This window comes from Acanthochromis polyacanthus, chromosome 19 (assembly GCF_021347895.1).
Source record: "Acanthochromis polyacanthus isolate Apoly-LR-REF ecotype Palm Island chromosome 19, KAUST_Apoly_ChrSc, whole genome shotgun sequence".
In the NCBI taxonomy this organism is placed as follows: Eukaryota; Metazoa; Chordata; class Actinopteri; family Pomacentridae; genus Acanthochromis; species Acanthochromis polyacanthus.
This window is the reverse complement of record NC_067131.1, coordinates 19,009,631-19,030,582: the sequence shown is the minus strand read 5'-3', so window position 1 is coordinate 19,030,582 and position 20,952 is coordinate 19,009,631. Positions and strand designations below refer to the sequence as shown.

Genomic DNA, 20,952 nt, shown 5'->3' with positions numbered 1-20,952 from the left:
ATCTCGGGGGAAAGGAGTTTATCACAGCTGACTTAGGGTGAAGGCAGGGGACACCCTGGACAGGTCACCAGTCTGTCACAGGGCTACATATACAGTAGCACTCTGAAAGGTACAGTTTTGTTTTGGCGATCGCTATTCATTGTTTTGGCGATCGCCAACACCGGTGTTTTGCCGCGAGCTATCGCGCGATTTCGGAACGAGATTTGCTTTCGAGCGTCCTGAGATTTGGATACAGACCACAACAAATAGCGATCGCCAAGTAATGTGGAGGTTTTCGTTCACTTCTCATCTCTAGTATGTTGTGGGACACTCGTTGAGACTATCCGAGCCGGTCAGTGTGGGAAAAAAAGCACTTTAGGGCGGACTTTGACAGTATTTATAAGTTGCCCCATACTTTTCGCGAGCTGAGCTGCTAACTGAGCTGCGAAGCTGCCTGCCTGGCTAAATACTGGAGCTATGTCGAAAATTAATTTCTCCATAACTCACATGTATGAAATGACAAATAAAAACAGACCCCAAGTGGGGAAAAAACGAAGTTCCCCTTTAAGGGCTGAACAGTCCACTCCCCCCTCCGCACTACGCCTTTAATATGGAGGACCCTCCGCGGGAACGCGCAAACGGAGGGGTAGTGTGTAGGGGGCGGTTTGGGACTGAGCCCTGGGCTCATCTACCCCATAGATATTGACTGTATGATCTACCCATGATTACGTTTTGCCAACAAGCCCCGCCTACTTCCATTTGATTGGATAGTATCTTAGAGTGGCAAGTTAATGTCCAATAGGCGACGAGTCGTCCAGTAGGCGTTTACAGCGTGCGCGTTCACGGACCTGAACGCGGCACTCATTGAAACTAGCCCGGACTTGTGGACAGAAAGCAGCAGAGCTCGGTGAGTGACTCTAACGAACGCTCCGCATGTCTTCAGTTTGTTGTTTTTAAGTGTATTATTTATCATTTAGGTGCAATATTAGAAAGATAAAGTAGTTGCTAAAGCGACCCTTAAATAAATACTAATGAGGCGAGCTAACAAGTGGCTAATTGCACGCTAAGCTAGCTAACGTTATGGCTCCTGGCTAAAGTTGATACTTCAGTTAATTAAACATTAATAGGGCCATAATTGACGTATTACCATCCTTGCATTGCTTTTGCTATGTTTTGCACTATGATGACCCTCTGACTAAGTGAGCACCGCTCTTTTGTCTGTGTACGTGTTTGTTTAGTGAAAGTTTTGAAGGAGTAAATCAAAGAGAGTCGAAAGAGGCCTTGTGGCGAAATAACACGGTTTGAATCCAGCCCAGATGGTGCTGTATTACAGAGTTTAAATATGAAAAGTTGCAGCAGTACTTAGAGGTTCTTGTTATAACTGAGTCGTGTGACATCAGCAGCAGCACTAATGGCGGAGTGGAACGCCTTCTACCACAACGAGGATGAGGAGGAGGAGCAGGAGGAAGGGGAGCAGTCTGGAGGTGACATGGAAACTCTTCACCTTAAACTCAAACATCAATGCACTTCTGCCAGCTATTATCAATCACTGTAATTAAATCATTAACTACGGTCATATATTTCCACATTGTGTTTTATTTTTGTACAGTCAAATTTGATATGATCACCCTTGTAATGCATTCTAGCGTTAAGAACTTGAGGTAATGCGTCTCCTTTAGAGATGTTATTAGGTAGTATAGTTAAAATGAAGATATTGTCTGACCCCTTGGGGCTGCACCAAAACCAACTACATTGTTGTTTTTCATAGATTACAGAATCACTGGAAGAGACAGTCTGGTGTTTTTGGTTGACGCCTCCAAGGAAATGTTCATCAAAGGGGAAGACGGACAGCCTTCCAACTTTGATATGACCATGCAGGTAAGATTACTAGCTCTCCATTTCTTTTGCTAGTTGTCACTTGCTGTTCCCTTGCTTTATCTTTGTGTCACAGCTAAATATTAACCGGTTGGATCCAATATCTAGCATTTTATATGTTATCGGTATTGTTATTTTTTTCAGCTGATTCAGACATGCGGTACTTTATCTCTAATCAAGCCACCTCTCTCTGTTTGCATTCACCAGTCTGTAGTCTTAGGCAATGTGCAGCCTACAGTAATGTCTTGTTGGCTATTTGTCACCTATCAATAGAATTAAACGCATGTAAAATGTGAATAATCAAAGGGATAAAAACAGAGTTTTACAGATTTGTAAAACAGTTGAAACATATTGTTTACCAAAATATTTAATTCCTAATACTCAATATCAGCACTTAATAAAGCCTATTGGTCGGTCCAGAGAAACAGCCATTCTTATACTGTTACAACTGTATATGTTTGGAAATCCAGATGGTGACATTTTTAGGAATTACATGAGACCTGCTGCTGGGAGTTTCACAGATACACAGTTGGGGAAGGATACTATTAAGCATAAATCATCCTGATTATTAAAACTTATTTGGTGGAAAGAGGCATTTTGTGACAGAAATCATATGAGAAATGTGAAGCTTGTTTTCTGTGTACCACCTTATTTCTTTCAGTTATGTTTTCCTTCATTTAGCAGTCTCATAACAATATGAGTTTGTGTGCTGTTCTTGTAGGTTGTGCGCAGTGTGTATATGAGTAAGATCATCAGTAGTCACAGGGACCTGGTGGCTCTGGTTTTCTATGGCACAGAGCAGAGCAAAAACCCCAGGAACTCATTCAAGCATGTCTACGTGTACCACGACCTCGATGAGCCCGGTAAAACGCAGCATTCGTCAAACTAACACATGAACACACATCATCTACAATCCTGCTGTTCAAAGTTGCAGTGACACCTTTTTTTAAATTAAGTAAACATGTGTTTACTTAAAAACTTTATTAGTGACCCTTTAAGATGGTTTAATCTCATCTAATCTGATGTGACTTTTTGTTTCTTGCTAAATATTTTTAAACCACTAAACTTAAATTGAATTTCTTGAATTTCCCTCGATATTATCTATCTATCTATCTTACAGTCCTGTCTGTGTACTCCTTTTTTTGCACAGGTGCAAAGCGAGTCCAGGACATAGATTCTCTGCGGGGGGAAAAAGGCGCTCAGCTTGCAGCAGAGACTATGGGCAGTGGAGAAACATCATTTGGAGACGCCTTGTGGTGCTGCGCAAACCTCTACAGTGACATCAAACTTCGCCTCTCACACAAGCGGCTCATGATCTTCACCTGCAGGGATGAGCCACATGGGGGCGACAGTGTGAAGGACCGACAGGCTCGAACGAAGGCCGGTGATCTCAAGGAGACTGGTGGGTCTGAAGCAAAGGCTGCTCTTCTTTCATAAAAATCAGTTGTATTCGTTTTGCAGTTTGCCTTTAAGTTTCATTACATAGAAAGCCTGTGATGTTTTAGCAGGTTGAACTCTCTGAACTCCAAGCAGGTTCTCTGCTAATTACCTGTGGGCTCTATTTTAACTCACCTGTACTTCTACAGAAATAGAACAACACTGGCTAAAAGTAGAGATAACCCAAAACATGTCTTCTCAGCAATGTTACAGTTTCAAGGCAATAGATCATAAAAACGAACCAAAAATAGAAGTTTCATTACTTTGATAATTTATTTTACAAAAATTGAAAAACCTGGGTGCACAGTGGGGTGCTGGTTAGCACTGTCGCCTTGCAGCTAAAAGATCCCTGGGTCGCGTCCCGTCTTTCCCAGGATCTTTCTGCATGGAGTTTGCATGTTCACCCTGTGCATGCGTGGGTTTTCTCCAGGTACTACAGCTTCCTCCCACAGTCCAAAAATATGCTGAGGTTGATTGATTATTCTAACTTACCCGTAGGTGTGAATGTGAGTGTGATTGTTTGTCTGTATGTGTGGCCCTGTGACAGACTGGCGACCTGTCCAGGGTGTCCTCTGCCTTCATCCTAAGTCAGCTGGGATAGACTCCAGCCCCCCTGCGACCCTAATGGGGATTAAGCGGTGTGCAGATGATGGATGAATGGATGAAAAACCTGGTTACAACAAACAGTTTATTTTCATAAGTTTTTATAATTTAAAAAAACAAAAAAAGGCATATAGGATAAAGTGATTCTGATGAAATGTCAAGATTTTCACATTAGATTTAGTTAAGTTTCCTGACCAAACAGCACTTGACAGATTAGTAGTGTAAGAAAATTTCAACATTCAACAATTCTTTCTGTTTTTACAGTTTGTGGCTTTAATAAATGGTGCAATTTTGGAAATTGTTTTAACAATAGAATGGCTTTCAAAACCACCTGTGGGTTTTAGAGTTCAAAGGGTTTATTTGATCAACTCAGTCATCCTTTTAAATTTCTGACTTCTTTATGACTGCAGGATACACCAAAGTTTCACTATAGTTTAGTGCAGTGTGATGGTGTATTTTGATATTATAATGATTATTATGATTTATTGGCCTCTATTTAAGCTATTCTGATTGAATTCTCTTCTCTTAGGTGTTGTTATTGATTTAATGCACCTGATGAAACCGGGCGGCTTCAATGTCTCACTCTTCTTTTGTGACATTATAAGTCCACTGGAGGATGAGAGTGAGTTGGGGCTGCAGGTGGAGCCTTGTGAAAAACTGGATGACCTCAAGAAGCGTGTCCGGGCAAAGGAGCAGAAGAAGAGAGCCATGGCCAGGTAGAGATGACTGACTGATGAAAGTTTTTCTCGGGGTTTCTTCTTATATTTTTTTTAAAATTTAGCTTCACTCTTTTTTGTGTTTTATGTGTTGCTCTATGTTGTGTTTTTTCTGCCTTGCGTGGTTCTCTTTTCTCACAGTTCTTCTCTCTCCATAGGTTAAACTTGTGTCTTGGTGAGGGCTTAAATGTAGCTGTGGGAATTTATCCAACTGCTGTGACGGCTCGGAAACCAGTGGCCATCAGACTTTACAGGGAAACAAATGAACCGGTCCGCAGCAAAACTCGCACCTTCCACACCCAGACTGGCAGTCTGCTGCTGCCCAGTGAGATAAAGAAAGCCCAGGTAAAAGCATACTGATTTAATTTACTTCTTTTGTTGTTGTTGTTTAAAGATCCCCCTCAGGTAAATCTACTTTTTTTGTGAACATGTCCATATGGGGGCTGCTCAGTGGAGTAGTGGTTAGCACTTTCGCCTTGCAGCAAGAAGATCCCTGGTTCGAATCCCGGGGTGGGCCTGGGATCTTTCTGCATGGAGTTTGCATGTTCTCCCTGAGCATGTGTGGGTTTTCTCCAGGCACTCCGGTTTCCTCCCACAGTCCAAAAATATGCTGAGGTTAATTGAGTACTCTAAATTGTCCGTAGGTGTGAATGCGAGTGTGATTGTTTGTCTGTATATGTTGCCCTGCGACAGACTGGCGACCTGTCCAGGGTGTCCCCTGCCTTCGCCTGAGTCAGCTGGGATAGGTTCCAGCACCCCCCGCGACCCTAATGAGGATAAAGCGGTGTATAGAGGATGGATGGATGGATGAATGGATGGATGGATGTCCATATGGGACAGCACAGTGGAGTAGTGGTTAGCACTGTCGCCTTGCAGCTAAAAGATCCCTGGTTCATGTGCCGGCCTTCCTCGGATCTTTCTGCATGGAGTTTGCATGTTCTCCTTGTGCAATGCATGGGTTTTCTCCAGGTTGTCCGGTTTCCTCCCACAGTCCAAAAACATGCTGAGGTTATTTGTTGTTTCTCAATTGTCCGTAGGTGTGAATGTAAGCATGATTGTTTGTCTCTCTGTGTAACCCTGTGATAGACTGGTGATCTCTTCAGGGTGTCCCCTCCCTTCACCCTTAGTCAGCTGGGATAGACTCCAGCCCCCTGTGATCCTAATGAGGATCAAGCAGTGTATAGAGAATGGATTGAGTGAGCTCCATGTGTTACGATTCTAAGCAACTAAAGTCAACTTATGTCATCGTGTCGAAACATTCTTCTTCTATACAATTGGCACAAACATCCATTCTCTATACACCGCTTTATCCTCACTAGGGTCGCAGGGGGTGCTGGAGCCTATCCCAGCTGACTCGGGCGAAAGCAGGAGACACCCCGGACAGGTCGCCAGTCTGTCGCAGGGCTACATATACAGACAAACAATCACACTCACATTCACACCTACGGACCATTTAGAGTCATCAATTCCCCTCAGCATATTTTTGGACTGTGGGAGGAAGCCGGAGTACCCGGAGAAAACCCACACATGCACAGGGAGAACATGCAAACTCCATGCAGAAAGCTCCCAGGACCAGGCCGAGATTTGAACCAGGGATCTTCTTGGATTTTTTGCTGCAATGTGAAAGTGCTAACCACTACACCACTGTGAGTCCTGGCACAAACATGCATGACTAAATTGCTCCTGTATTACAATTTGCTATTGTGTGTCATAGAATAGTTTTACGGTGTTTGAGCAGAATCTAGGATGAGCTGGTCAACTGGAGTTGGAACGAGTGTAGATGGTTGTAAGAAACATTGATGTCATAGATCTGCACATACTAAAATCAACAGTGTTATATCTGAGCCGTTTTAAGGCAGGAAGGGATTTTTTTAATGGAAAAAATTCTGGATATGTGGTTTTGAGGCACAGAGATGAATTTTAGTTAAATCAACAAATTTAAATGTGTTTTATTCTAGATTTCAAAGCCTGTAAAAGCTTTGCTTTGTGTGTGTGTGTTGTAGGTGTATGGTAACAAACAGATAGTGATGGAGAAGGATGAGGTGGATGCCATCAAGAAGTTTGATGACCCTGGACTGCTTCTGATTGGATTCAAACCTATGGAAAAGCTCAAACTGCACCACCATATCCGGCCTGCCGTCTTCCTCTATCCTGAGGAGGATCAAGTGAAAGGTACAACTGTGTGTCGGGCTGTGTCTGATTTGCTTCAAAGCTCAAGGGAAGTTATACATAACCACATTATCTACTGTAGATATGTATAAATAATGTAAGTTTGAAATTGTTATTCATGGAAATATGTTTAAGGCCTCTGAGAAATTATTTTGGCACATGGCAGAATTTTTATACAAAGTCAATTAACATAACTGAGAATCGATTCATTCGAGCTACTTTGGCTGAATGCATTAATAATATGGCTTTTTGTCATGAAAAACGTGTTTTTGCTGATGTTGTACAAAAGCATAATGAGAAACAAGTTTTCACAGAATTTCTGTTGAATGGCAGAAAAAAATATATACAAAATACTGAAATGCCAAATACATTGGCTATTTTAAGATCTTTTTGCTGCCAGATATAGTTAAAGGGGATCCTCTGATTTCTGCACTGTATCAATACATCCTGTGTTTTCCTTATCAGGTAGTGCATGTCTGTTCTCTGCCCTGTTGAAGAAGTGCAGTGAGAGGAATGTGTTTGCTCTGTGTCGTTGCATCACCCGCCGAAACAACCCGCCTCGATTTGCTGCTTTGGTGCCTCAGCTTCAGGAGGTTGATGAGGGGAATGCACAGATTACACCACCAGGTAATAAATAGATGAGGTCAGAAGGAGTTTCACTGGGATGCCTAAGAATCAGAGACAAAACTCTTACAATGTCACTTTATTGGCTTGTCTCAGGTATTAGTTTATTGTGATATGCTAGACAGGCAAAATATACTTACATGTTACCTGAAGAGTCGGTAGGTCTTTGCATGTCATTGTCGTTTACTACAGTGTGATGGAAACTTATCTTCTTTTGTTTTGATCAGGTTTCAATGTCATTTACCTGCCATTTGCTGATGACTTGCGGACTCTGGATCCTCCTCACTACCCGGCAGCCTCACAAGTACAGGTGGACAAGATGAAGGAGATCGTCTCCAAGCTCCGCTTCAAATACAGGTCAGTTAAAGCTCGTGTCCGGAGTTTCCGTTTGTTTTCAATTTATGTATCATTGTTTAACAAAGCTTAAATGTGTTAGTCTAGTTCGATACTATAATATAATGTTAGTATGACGCGATATGAAAATTTATTCCTGAGCTCCGCCTTCCTCTCATAGACCCCCATGTTATTCCAAAAAGCACCGGTCGGCAGCTAGCCAATCAAGTTTGAGCTTCCGCTTTGTCATGCTGTCAATCAACGGTTACGCGCACAGCAAACAAGCCCATGCAGAGGTGGGCGAGCTACGCACTACGCAACTGCACGCACATTTGTTTTGCTTGTGGAGGAGAGAGCATCAGGGATCAGCAACTTCCAGAAAAGTTACCAATCCCACGGCTTGTCAGGCCAAGAGACTGCAGGACGTTTTTTGGCTCGGGGTGCTCGCGTCGCTCCCCGACCACGGCCCTCCATAGCCCGCCTGACGGCTTCGTTTAGATGCCCGACCTCTGGAGGAAGATGTTGGGGCGTCTGGGACATACTCTTCGTCAGAGGAGTCATGCAATTCTGAACTCTAGATAGAAATAAATAAACAATGTAACACATATACACGCGTAAATGCACTAAGTTTGATAAACAACGTCATCGAGAGGGATACACGAGTGTAATCACATATTGAAACTTTACTCGTTCGTCCTAGCAGATTCATGTTATTTTGGTATTAGGACAAGTTAGACTCAATACAGCATTCTAACGTAATTTCTTTATTATTTACTAAATGTACTAAATGTAGAAGAGGGGAAAACAGCAGAACAGGTAAGATGCTGCAGCACTCCGGGCACTTCTCTCAGGTACTGCGCGCGTGCACAAATAAAGGGGCGAAATCAGAGGGAGGGAGGGACCAACAGTGTTTTGGGAGACGCTGCGATTCAAACTCCGGACACAAGCTTTAACACTAGGGTGAATCTGTAATCCCAGGGATATAAGTAAGTATGCGATAATGAGCGAAACAGACATCCACATTTACTATGTAGGATGTCATCCCACAAGCTCACAGTAGTTGAAAACAACAGCACACCGAATTTGACGATATAGTCATGAAATTCAGATTCCATAACAAGGAGAAAAGGAGTTGCTGTAGCTGCTCTGTGAGTGTAAAATATCCAACATGTCCAGTTTTAATATGCAGAACTTTCTTTGTTAAAAGAAGTGATAGAACTTGGATTTCTTTTCAAATTGCACTCCAGATTAAAACAAGAAAAGCACTCAGAGAATACACTACTCTGCCAAGGCTGCTCAGTCGTTGTATCATTTCTGACGGAAAAGTCCAAATAGGTCGATTTGTGGTTGGATTGTAAACATGTGATCATCAGCAGGCAGCTGACATAGAGTTCACTTGTCAGTTACAGTGACGCCATGTCGCTATTTGGAGGAGTAATAATGTGCCCTCTTTTTTTCCTTTTATCATGCCAGAGTTTCACGTTTAACTCTATGGCATTGCTCTTTAATATTTGAACTTTTGTTTACTTTTTGTGTTGTGTGGCATTATAAAATAACATTTGGTTTGTCAAAAAAAGAACTTAAATGAAATTGTCATTTTTCTTTTCTGAAAGGAAATGTATTAATTAGCTAATCTGTACTATAGATTAAGTGATTTAAAAAATTGTGATTAGTGGCAGCCAGCTGGTTATATCAAGGTCATTTGGTAGGTTTCTTTTAGTAACATGTTTTCATTCTTTGTCATGTTTTGCAGGAGTGATTCTTTTGAGAACCCAGTCATCCAGCAGCACTACAGGAACCTGGAAGCCCTGGCTCTAGATATGATGGCTCCAGAAGACATAGAGGACCTCATCAGTAAGACTAAAACATAACCCTGGTTCCTTTGGGGCCACAACTATTGCTTGTGTCTTCATCTTACAATTTTTCTGTGTGTGTCTGTTCTTCTTTGCCTCTCAGTGCCAAAAGTGGAGCAGATCGATCAACGTCTGGGTCCTTTAGTCGACGAGTTTAAGGATCTAGTTTACCCTGAAAACTACAACCCAGAGAGCAAACCAGCTGCCAAACGCAAAACAGGTCAGAGCTGGAGACATTAATAATGGGTTTCCAATTGTGCCACAAGGTGATGTGGTCATTTTGAGCTATAGCACATTAAAATCTGATTATTCTTTTGATTCTATGACTGAACTTGCAGCTGACAGTGGAGGTGGAGCCGAGAAGAAGCCCAAGGTGGAGGTGACAGAAGACGAGTTGAAGGTCCATGTGCAAAACGGTACTCTGGCTAAGCTGACCGTTCCTGTGCTGAAGGAGGCCTGTAAGCAGTTTGGGGTTCGGACAACTGGGACCAAGAAGCAGGAGCTGATAGATGCTCTGATCGCCAAACTGGGCTAATGAGGAGTTGGTGTTGAATTCACTGTTTATCCGCTTTGATCAAACTTTGTAATCCTTTTGAAACGCAAGTACCCTGTGATGATTTGGGGGTTTTGTTTTTGTTTTACTTTTCACTGTGTGGCTGTAAATTATGAGATGGACAAGACGCTGTGTTCAGTGGGCAACACAAGCATTTGGGTTGATAAGACTCAGTGAAGATACACATTACCATTAATTTTTGAATGTAAAAAAAAACAAGACCTCTGAAATAGTTCATGTAGATCAAGCAGTTCAAGGTTCTAAAGAAGTCCAAAGGCATTGAAAACATGGTTGTAAAAATTGTGTAACTTTTGTTGGCACTGTTATATTTGCATATAATAAAACTTTAAATAACCTTTCATCTTTTTATTTTTATTCATGTAACTGCATGAATAGTATATGTTTCATTTAAAGCAACATTTCCAGTTCTTCCTGTAGTGAGGTAAAAAGGTGTGTCCTTCCAAACTAAGAGCTCAACATTATCGGCATACCTAGACTTTGTCGCTCCATTGTTTTGCCGTACAGCCCAATAAAACAAGCAGTGTCGCTGCTGAGGGCAGGCCTGTACAGGCTCATGCTTCTGCGCAACAGCAGGAAGAAGGAGCTCATACTACTCTGACCAAACATGAGTTGTGTCATGTTTTTTACCGGCTGAGAGCAAATGGCATTACTGGATGAGGTTTATCGGACAACACAGCAGGTAATATCTCTTTGAAACATTTTGCCATTAACAAAGCTTAAAATAGACTTAACAGTATCTTGTTTATGGTGTTCCACTTCAGTTTAGCCAGTATTGAAATCTGTCAACATGTTTATGGTACACAACAGAATGATTTACTTTCAATCTCTCCTGATTATATTCTTTGCTTTAAACTGAGACCTTTGCCATTATGACTTGGTAAAACATTTGTCTGTGTTACTTTGACCTTTTATGACTTTTGTATTGAAAGTTTTGAACAGAAGTGGTGTTGCCTGTCCTTGTTACCTTGACATCGAGAGTCTGGCAACTACAGAGAAATGGAGTGTCAGTGTGAAAAGTACAGCTTGGAAGATGCTGCCACAGGTGAGAAACACATTAAAATATTCATCAGCTTTACCTTTAAGGAAGAAAGATGCTGTTACATATTAATTTAACTCCCAATGTATGAGAAGACAACAGAAACAGGGACTTAATTAGACGTCCGTCACTCCTTCTGTGGTGTTTTAAATGTCATGCTGTAGTAATGTATTTTTAGTGAAAGAAAAGTTTGTTACATTTGTGAAGTGTTTAGTGTTGGTCATGCAGTTTGTGCCCTATTGTGCCAAGTTAGCAGCAAATTCTTTGACTTCCACACAACTTTTCAAAATAAATGTAAGTAATCGCAAACATGTTACCTCCCAGATGGTTTGAGAGAATCTTTTTAAAAATCAAGTTTGTAAAGCAGCTACATGATGTTTTATGTGGTTTGGTTAATGGACTGATTTTAATTCTTTTAAGCAGCAGGCATAAATAGCCACATTTAAAATGATGCTAAAGTTTTCTACTGCCAAAATAATCCTGGATTATGATGTCAGTCTTGACGTTGTAAAGACTAAACTTTAAAAGTAAATCTTGGGACGCCTGCAGGCACCAGCACAAACACAAAACTCAACTGTGTTTTCTTGAGATTCAGAGTATTTCCTTCATTCGTGCATTTCAAATTTGGGTGAAAGGTAAAACCCATGATAAGCTGTGAGCAGCACTGAAATACTGATGTCCTGTTTTCTTCCCTCCCCCTTTAGCTGGATGGCTGAACAGCAACAGTGTCCAGATGGGAGCTTTTACTGTGGTGGGGTATCTTCTCTACAGGTTCTCACAGAGTCAGTCACTCAGACACACTTTCATTCAAATCAAACAGTCCTAGGTATGCAATGAACAGGTGGTGTAGAAAGTACAGAAGATGTAGAACAGATTAAACTCTGGTGAACTTATAGGAAATGGTTATGGTGAATAACATGGCTTTAAACGCTTTATTAGATTCTATAGATCGGTGTGCATCCAGTTAGATCATCAAAAACACATATCTCTGATTTAGAGGATAAACCTGTCAACAAATACCTTTAATAGGTCAAATCTAGCAACACAATAGTGCTTTTGTTTAAAGAAACACTTCACTTAAAATAACTGATTTTTATTCTCCAAATGCTGCTTAAACAGGAATGAACAGAGTGTTTGTTGGTGACTATTTTCAGCTGCAGATCATTACACAATATGCACACAAAGTTGACATCATCCCACTGTGACTATTTTTAAGAATTCTGGGATAAGATTGGTCCAAAGCAGTGGCTCCCTTAGTGACGATTTAGCAGCATGATTTTTTGAAGAGGAATCTCACAGAATTTGCAAACTATTAGAACCAGCATATTTCAGCCATAATTTTTAGCTTAAAACAGCTTGCTCGTCAACTGCACCTACATAGTGTTTATTCAGTGCTGCAGTTAAAACGTTACTTTGATGTATTCAGCTGTTAAACTGTATTAAATCACTGTAAAATGATATCATGACTGTAAGGGTGCTGTGTTGCTGAGTTTCAGTAACCTCCACCACCAGTAGGCGTCAGGAGTATCTGGCACTGTCACTGTGTGAGTCATGGCCTGATAAGTCTGGGAAGCTCTAGTCAATAGGAAGGAGAGATCATATGCAAATACATGCATGGATTATTTATAGACGCACAGTGGGAACAGTAAAATGTCTTTAAATCAGTCCTTAACCTGTTGTCCCTTCATGTAGAGCAAATTCAACTGCAGTTTTCCATCTGTACTTTATATGCATAATGTTTGAACCAAAACTTTTAGTTGTTCTCAGTGGCAAAATTATAATTTGATTGTTGTTTATTGAATGATTGAATTCTGTCTAGAGAAGGCAATTTGCAGGATCCAAACATTAATTCATTTAAATAAAATTAGAAGAGCTTTTTCCATCAACAAATCAGGATCCAACACTGTCAGTGGTTTTGTCCTCACATTTAAGTGTGCAACTGATTCAGTTTAGGTTCAAATGAATAGTGAGAGTTCTACTTATCTGAATAATTTTAGATTCTTCATTGCCCTAAATGAAAAAAAAACTCTCTGAATCACGCTATTACAACAATGATGTGATACTGATAGTTGTCTCGTTTCCCTGCAGCTCTCCCAGCTCTGATCCGATGGCCGATTCGTATCTTCTGCTCTTTAACCGGTGAGTTTAATCCAGGCGATGCATCAGAGGTCAGATGTGATTTAACTGATAGCACACAAACCTGTTGCCATCAGCAAATTAAGACTGTTTGTGTATAACATCAATTAAAATCACTAGATCATTAGTGTGTATTGTTTTTTCTTCCTCAGGTTTGTCAGCTCTTTGGAGCTGGGTAAGTCGCCTAGTGGGAACCCTTCGTGGTACGACATTTATCCCTTTTTTTTCTGACCAAGATGCATTAAAACTAAAGTCTGTCAAATCCAAAAAGACATTTGGTGACTTCTCTTCTCGTTTCTTGTGTCTCAGGAATCCAGAGCCTGTTCAAATGGCTGTCTCGAATTTGGCGTTTTTTTGTCGGTAAGTGCTGCCTCCACTTCAGTGTGATGTTGTTTACTCTTCACTGTGTGTTGCAAATGGACTTTTTAAATGAAGGTCAGACAAAGTTTACAGTTTGCGTGGACAAGTTAAGGCTGTCAGAGGAAATGAGTCAGTAATTCAAGCACATGACACATGACAGCAATTTTAAACCTGAAGGGAGTGGGGCTGTTTCACTGATGGGTCATAATTACACACCTATAATTTAAACTTAAACCCACTAACTTCTAATCCACTCCATCAGGAATCTCCTCCAGGTTTAAGTGGGTCGGTGCTGTCATCCAAGCCTTGACAGGTCAGTTCACTGCAAAAAAATTTTTGCTAAATTTTCTGCTTTCTCTGCTGTTTCTTGTTGGTCTCAGTGGAAGCCTTAAACATCCTCTTCTTTCACATCTATTCATCAGTCAGTCATCTGACACTTTCAGCAAAAAAAAAAAAAGTCTTGCTTCGCTTCACATCTGCTCTGCTTTTGTTTATACAGAGACACTTTCTCACTCTGCACATCTTCGATCAGAAAGAGGATTCATTGACATATTATGTTATTGTGACTCAAAAATCAGTTTTTGTGTTTGTTTTTTTATTCTCAAACTGTGTGCTTGCATGTGAGCATGCATGCATGTGTATTCTTGCGCATTTTCGTCAAAAATAGGTGTATTTTTCTATACTCAAAGTACTGAATATTGTTGATAAAAAGTAAAATAGTAAATTGATGCCATATTTCTATGCAGATTTGCTGCTCTGGGAGTATACTTATTATCTGTCTTTGGTACATACATAGATAGTGGATTATTGAAATGCTGTAAGTTCACACCTGAGATGTTTATGAAACCTTGGCTGTACTTTAGTAAATGTATTACAATTGTATTATTTTGATGGTATAATTACTCAAAAACACATCCATCCATCATCTATACACCCCTTAATCCTCATTAGGGTAGCAGGGGCTGGAGTCTATCCCAGCTGACACAGGGTAAAGGCAGGGGACACCCTGGACAGGTCACCAGTCTATCGCAGGGCTACATATAGAGACAAACAATCACATTCACAATCACACCTATGAACAATTTAGAATCATTAATTAACCTCAGCATGTGATAAAGCCGGACAACCTGGAGAAAACTCATGCATGCACAGGGAGAACATACAAACTCCATGCAGAATGATCCCAGGCCCAGGCCGGGATGCAAACTGGGGATCTTTTTTTTGTTTTGTTTTCTTTCATTTCTTTTTTGGACATAAGGTCTGGGATAAGATTGTATGTTTGTATGAGTGTATTCAGGGCCTGTAAATGTCCTGAGCATGGCTGTATATTCAAGAAAGTGTGTGTGTTTACTGTAAATTGCCCAGAAGTCTGCTTGGTCAAGTGGGTTACAACATCCTGTTACACGTCTTATTTTTTCTTTTCTTTTCTTTTCTTTTCAAGGCGACAGTGCTAACCACCAAACTACTGTGCAGCCCTAAGAACACAAAAATAGTATAACTACAATTGACAGTACATATATAGATGGACGAACCCTCTATGACACTCTTATGACCCTTAAGTTTCCTCATCTGCAGTTTTGAAGCTCAATGTGGTAGCTCCAGCCATGAGCATCTTGGCAGGGCCTGACTGCATCTACACACAGGTCACTCAAAAATGTGCAACATGGTGGAGTATGAGTGGAGCTGAGGCAGGGTATCCCTTCTCTTCTTCCTCTTCTTCTTCTTCTTCTTCTTTGGTGTTCTGGGGTTGAGTTGCTGGAACTGGACTGGAGGTCTGTGTCGGTTCCGTTAAGTCATCAAACAGATCCATCCTGCTGAGTTAGCCGAAGAAGCTAACCAGTACCAGAGCTAACTGAATGCTAACCATAGACGGTTATGAAGATGCTAACACAGGGAGCTAATTGCCTGCAGCAGCTCTTTAGTACAGAGTTACCATGGACTACCCTGTGACAATATCCACCTGTCTTTCAAAGGGGCTCCAGCCTCAACTATACATAACTCTAACCCTTAATACAAGAGGACTCACTCTCTTCTGCTTGTTATTAATGGAAAAGTAGCTATAGAAACACCAAACCATTTTTGTACTATACTCTAAATATGGTCCTTTTTAAGATGGAGGTCTCTAGGGAATGACTCACCTTTGGAACCAGCCTCAAGGAAATGCAGTTTTTGCACTTCCAAGGTGACTGCGTTTCTTTGCCTCTGAAGTTGCTGCTTACATTACATACACTTACATTATATTGCATCATATTAAGTACATATTGACTACAGCTTTTAACACATTACAAGTACAAGTACAATTTGAATGACGGAAATCTGATACAGCTTCAATATGCCTTACAGATATGCAGAAGATATACTAAGGCAAATCAACGGTGATTTCAGAAAATAGGTTTTTAAGGGTTTTTAGTTGTTGATGAATTTGTCCATTAGGCTATTTGGGGTTGAATAAGTGTGAAGATATGCAGTGTACTGTTATGCTTGTATGTTTACTTTTTAGTGTTAGTTTTTGTTCATTTCTTGGGAATAAAAAGATGTGGAAGAAGAACAGAGGGCATATTAGCAATGTCAACATCAAAGTGATAGGTGTGCAGTATTCCTGGGGGCTGTTTTTTTTTATATACAGGAACTTGGACGGAGGCCATAATGGCAACCGAAAATCACAACATAGCTTAACTGACATCAGTTTTGAATTAATATGATCCATGTGTAAGCCACTAAGCCATTAAATTGTTTGCTATCAGATAATATGTTTTAAAAAGCATAAACATGGATTAGAAACATCTACGCAGCAGGTTCTAGCCTTCTGCTTTTCCATTAGCTAAAACTGACAACAAACTTAGTCATTCCTTACAAATTTTTAAACATTCCATGCAAAATTATCAATTGAAAACATAAAAGTGTAAATAAATGTTTCTATGCTCAATCTAATAATACCTCCTGACAATGAAGAGGAATTTTAGTTCAAATCACTAGATTTATAACAGTTTTTCTGAACAATCTTTTTACTATGCTTTCTAAAAAAACTGTCTCTGTGTAGGGTCAGAATCAACCAGCTGCAGCAGCTCCCACAAACCAGGCCTGAGGCTGATCCTGCTGGGACCCACCGGTGGAGGACGGACCTCTCTGTCAGATACTTTGTTGGGCAAGTCTGGGACAACAGCACCCATGGGTCCCCTAATGGAGAGCACCAAGAGAAGGACAGTCATGGATGGTAGAGATCTTACTGTGATCGACACTCCAGATCTTTTGGGAGCATCACTGGAGAGCAACATGAGAGCCAGGGAAGCTCTGAGGAGTCTTCAACTCACTGGTCCTGGACCGCATGCCTTCTTGTTGGTGATCCGGGCTCCAGGCTCCGGCAAGGTGCCTGACCAGGATGCCAACCAGGCAATCCAAGCCGTCCAGGAACTGTTTGGAGAGGAAGTCATGGGGCACGTCATCCCAGTGCTCACTCATGCAGACCATCTGAGCCGAAAGAACACAGTAGATCACCTGCTGAAAGTGGATACAGGGACTCTGAGAAGGGCTGTGTCTTTGTGCGGCCAGAAGCCAGCGCTAGTGGACAACAGGCCCAACCTCCCTTCAGAGGCTCAGAGTGTGTTGCAGAGGAATCTGGTGGAGCGCGTGATGGAGGTGAAGGAGCTGAGGGGGCATTTTATCCACGAACTGCAGAGGAGGGAGGACCGCATCAGGGAGGAGCTGCTGGCTGTCATGGCCTCGGCACTGGCTACAAAACTGGGACACTTGTGAAGAACTGTGTGCATGTGTGTGTATATGTGTGTGTGCGTGCGTGTGCGTGTGCGTGTGTGTGTGCGCGTGTGTGTGTGTGTGTGTGTGTGTGAGAGAGAGAGAGAGAGAGAGAGAGAGAGAAAGTGCTGCAGAAGTGAAAAATAAGGTGGCAGAATTCATTCATGTGTTAAACATGCAATTTTGACTTTAAGTGCAAGGGTAATTCTTTGCCTGAGGTATTTTTGTCACTCTACTGGTTTACCACTGTCCAAATGAATTTACTACCGCCGGTTGCATTTTGGTTCTCAACATGCTGCAGATGCTTTTGGTTAGATATCATGACCGCACACACGTAATTTTCCTATTTTGATGTGTTGTAATTCTTTATTGTGTGTATATTCTTTTGTGTGTCCGTGGTTCATGTTTTCATACTCTGCTCCAGTCCACTGCCCTCCCACGTCTTTCATAATTTATACGAGATATCAAACTTTAAAGACGATCAGGGAAAATAAACTCAAGTCATACTGGGGCTAGAGTTCAGCAGTGCTGCTCTGTGTTTTCTGTGTGTCAAACAGGTTTAAATGGTTAAACGATTGCTTCTGCAAGCTTAGAGTTAATTGCAGGTTTTACACTCTGTATTTATGTTGCTGTGGTGAACAGATATTTGTAACAGGTTGATGAATGCTTTTGCAGTAAGTAAATAGGGCTATGTTTAACTGTGATTTATTAGGAATCTATAAAAATATTTTGCATTTACAGAGCTGTTGATAAAATGCAGTGTAAACCAATTTGACCTCCTAATTTTATAGATAGATTAATCCTTTTGACCAGAAATAAATAGGGTAAATACAACCTAAAGAACCCCTTCAGTGAAAATCACATTTTTCACCTTGTTAACATGTTGATTTGGTGTTTTTGATATGCTAGAAGACATAATTAGCAAATAAACCGGTCAGCACCATTCCTGAGTATTTCCTCCTTGAAACTGAAGTTTACAGATGGTCTCAAAAACACCAAAGAGTTTTAGTACAAGACATCCAGACCGCTCTTTTTGGTATAGCTAGTTATAGTACTGGAGAAATTCAGCCATATTTTTGAACAGGAAGCTGGTTCTTAAAAAGAACAATGACGGAGAATGCGCCATTCTGCAAGTTGACTTGATTGGTTCATTAGGTTTGTTATATTTGAAATCCCAGAAGTCTCAATCTGTGTTTTTGAAACATGTCTGTGTAGATTCTCAGTCATCCAGGTCATGGTAATCCTAAGAGCTTCATTGGAAGGTGTCAGAGCTGTTCTTTTAGTTCTTAAGTATGTTTCGCTTGCATTCAAGAGGCTTCCTAAGTTCTGACTGACTGATGGGGAGTTCCAGATATTTATTCTCACCCCTAAATCGCATGACTCACGGTCCATTCATAAAACTACTATGTGAGGACGTATTCAGCATATTAATGAAACTGTTTGACAAGTGATCTCAAGACTGCATTATCTAAAAGGTGGTGCCATAGATCTCCATCTTTTATTAGAAATGGCTGTTGCAGTTTAACATATAGGACTTCTTTAACTCCTCCTTTCTCAAACTATCCATCTTCTCTGTCCAGAATCTGAACATTACCATTTCCAAAGGAATGAAGGGGGAATAAATACCTGAGACTCCCCATCAGTTAGTCAGAACTTTAAAAGTCTCTCGGATGAAGGTGAAATATCTTCAAGAACCGAAAATACAAGCCAGATACATTCTAATGAAGCTCTTAGGGGGTTGATTTCAAGGAACAAACTTCTATAACTGTTGAAGCAAAGTGGCTAAATGGCTCTTGGGAACAACCAGAGAGTCAGGGAGGTTCTGAGGGGTCTTCTGCCAGTTCCATTGTGTTTTATATGTTTCACACCCAAAGAAATATAGCCACCAAATAACAAGGTCATCTGACTACAGGATGGCTTGTGGTCAGTTAAGAATATTAATTAGAATGTGGCACGAAACACTACATCAGAGAGATAACACTATATCTTTGTGTCTGCCAGATGCAAATTGTTTGCCATTTTATCCATAACTACATGTTAACCTCTGGGCCAAATCTGTTGTTGCTAAAAGCAGCTTTAAGGTTACATTCCTGGTCGACACCTGTAGCAGCTACTGCTAATTACAGGTTTGTTTTGACATTCTGAGAGTTGCTGAAACTTTAAATGCAACCAGATGGGAAACAACACCTGCATCCATTTACAGCACAGTTAAATAAGCAATAAAGAGGACCATCAAAATGAAATCAATACGCAAAGCAGCTTTGTGTTTCACATTACATGCAGCATGTGAATCCCTTGTACATGCTATGCCAGTTAAATTCTGCACAAAAAATACATTGAATTGAATGTCAGTGAATATAACAGAATACAATAAAAACTGAGTTAAATACAGTACTGTTCAAAGGTTTGGAGTCCCCCATACAATTCCATGTTTTTCATGGAAACTCACACTTTTATTCATGTGATAACATATTTGCACAAGGGTTTTCTAATCATCAATTAGCCTTTCAAAACCATTAGCTAACACAATATAGCATTAGAACACAGGAGTGATGGTTGCTGGAAATGTTCCTCTGTACTTCTATGTAGCTATTCCATTAAAAATCAGCTGTTTGCAGCTAGAATAATCATTTACTACATAAACAATGTCTAGAATGTGTTTCTAATTCATTCAATGTTATATTTATTGTTTTTTTTTTCAAAAATAAGGACATTTCTATAAGTGATCTCAAACCTTTGAACAATAGTGCATGATGACAGTGTAATTCATAAATATATATTTATAGTATATTAGCATTTGTTTCAGGTGATGTGGACACAGTTCCCATTGCTTAATGGACAAAACAGAAATATTATCACTTCATGAAGTCACTGAGTTAAATGTAATTGGGTAAAGAATTGATTGAATCCATCCATCCATTCTCTATACACCGCTTTATCCTCCCTAGGGTCGCGGGGGGTGCTGGAGCCTATCCCAGCTGACTCGGGCGAAGGCAGGGGACACCCTGGACAGGTCACCAGTCTGTTGCAGGGTTTGATTAAATCCTGGTTAAGAAATTATTTACTCGTCTAGCAGACATGGAGCAAATAACATTCGTTTGGAGTCATGTTTCTGGCAATTATCTGGCTCTTCTGCTGCAAAATGTTCACAAGCTTCTTTGTAACTTTGTCTATCAGGGCAAGGAAATAACAAGCAGCAGAGTTTTTGAGACATTTTTGCTGAATAAAGCTTCTTTTGTTTTAGAGCAGTCAGACTAGTGAACCAAAACAATAAGTGAGACAACACTTTGTCCATACTGGCTTCCCTGTATGGCTCCAAGTTAGATTTAAAATGGATTTTAAGATATTATTGTTGTTTTGAAGTGATTAAATGGGTTAACACTTCAATATATGCCTGACCTTTAAACTTTGCTCACAGAGGTCTGCTGACCGGATCGAGTTTTGACATTTGCTTTGTTGTTTTCTGTTTAACTGCTTTTCACTGTTGTTCTCAGCTTGACTTAAAGA

At 40.7% G+C, this 20,952-nt stretch overlaps 2 protein-coding genes across 11 annotated transcripts; both read left to right on the top strand.

Annotated features, from left to right (window-relative positions):
* The first annotated feature begins 781 nt into the window (after positions 1–781).
* Positions 782–10,501, top strand: xrcc6 (X-ray repair complementing defective repair in Chinese hamster cells 6). 10 transcript variants are annotated; one of them, XM_051939653.1, is made up of 14 exons: positions 782–886; positions 1,218–1,278; positions 1,383–1,530; positions 1,748–1,857; positions 2,576–2,717; positions 3,005–3,256; positions 4,424–4,610; positions 4,769–4,955; positions 6,614–6,782; positions 7,245–7,406; positions 7,631–7,760; positions 9,490–9,590; positions 9,693–9,809; positions 9,928–10,501. In XM_051939653.1, exons 3-14 carry the CDS (start codon positions 1,425–1,427, stop codon positions 10,122–10,124), a joined length of 1,860 nt encoding a protein of 619 aa, XP_051795613.1. In that variant the 5' UTR covers positions 782–886; positions 1,218–1,278; positions 1,383–1,424; the 3' UTR covers positions 10,125–10,501. The 10 variants fall into 10 exon arrangements, with proteins under 10 accessions (XP_051795613.1, XP_051795614.1, XP_022054712.1 ...); XM_051939654.1 differs by having other exon boundaries at positions 1,380–1,530; XM_022199020.2 differs by having other exon boundaries at positions 783–886; positions 1,383–1,463.
* An 84-nt stretch (positions 10,502–10,585) lies between these two features.
* LOC110954479 (GTPase IMAP family member 1-like) lies at positions 10,586–19,017 on the top strand. Its single transcript, XM_051939658.1, has 7 exons — positions 10,586–11,205; positions 11,904–11,981; positions 13,288–13,338; positions 13,488–13,538; positions 13,645–13,695; positions 13,958–14,008; positions 16,736–19,017. The coding sequence occupies exons 1-7, from the start codon at positions 11,160–11,162 to the stop codon at positions 17,446–17,448; spliced, it is 1,041 nt and encodes a 346-aa protein (XP_051795618.1). The 5' UTR covers positions 10,586–11,159; the 3' UTR covers positions 17,449–19,017.
* Positions 19,018–20,952: the final 1,935 nt, after the last annotated feature.

What these genes read in the sequence shown, in the direction of transcription:
- xrcc6 (XM_051939653.1), top strand. Translation starts at nt 1,425, where the DNA reads ATGAGGAGGAGGAGCAGGAGGAAGGGGAGCAGTCTGGAGGTGACATGG. An exon ending in GTGAGATAAAGAAAGCCCAG is followed by an intron (nt 4,956 to 6,613) that starts GTAAAAGCATAC and finishes TGTGTGTTGTAG; the next exon opens with GTGTATGGTAACAAACAGAT. An exon ending in AGCTGCCAAACGCAAAACAG is followed by an intron (nt 9,810 to 9,927) that starts GTCAGAGCTGGA and finishes CTGAACTTGCAG; the next exon opens with CTGACAGTGGAGGTGGAGCC.
- LOC110954479 (XM_051939658.1), top strand. Translation starts at nt 11,160, where the DNA reads ATGGAGTGTCAGTGTGAAAAGTACAGCTTGGAAGATGCTGCCACAG. An exon ending in CTTGGAAGATGCTGCCACAG is followed by an intron (nt 11,206 to 11,903) that starts GTGAGAAACACA and finishes CTCCCCCTTTAG; the next exon opens with CTGGATGGCTGAACAGCAAC. An exon ending in AATTTGGCGTTTTTTTGTCG is followed by an intron (nt 13,696 to 13,957) that starts GTAAGTGCTGCC and finishes CCACTCCATCAG; the next exon opens with GAATCTCCTCCAGGTTTAAG.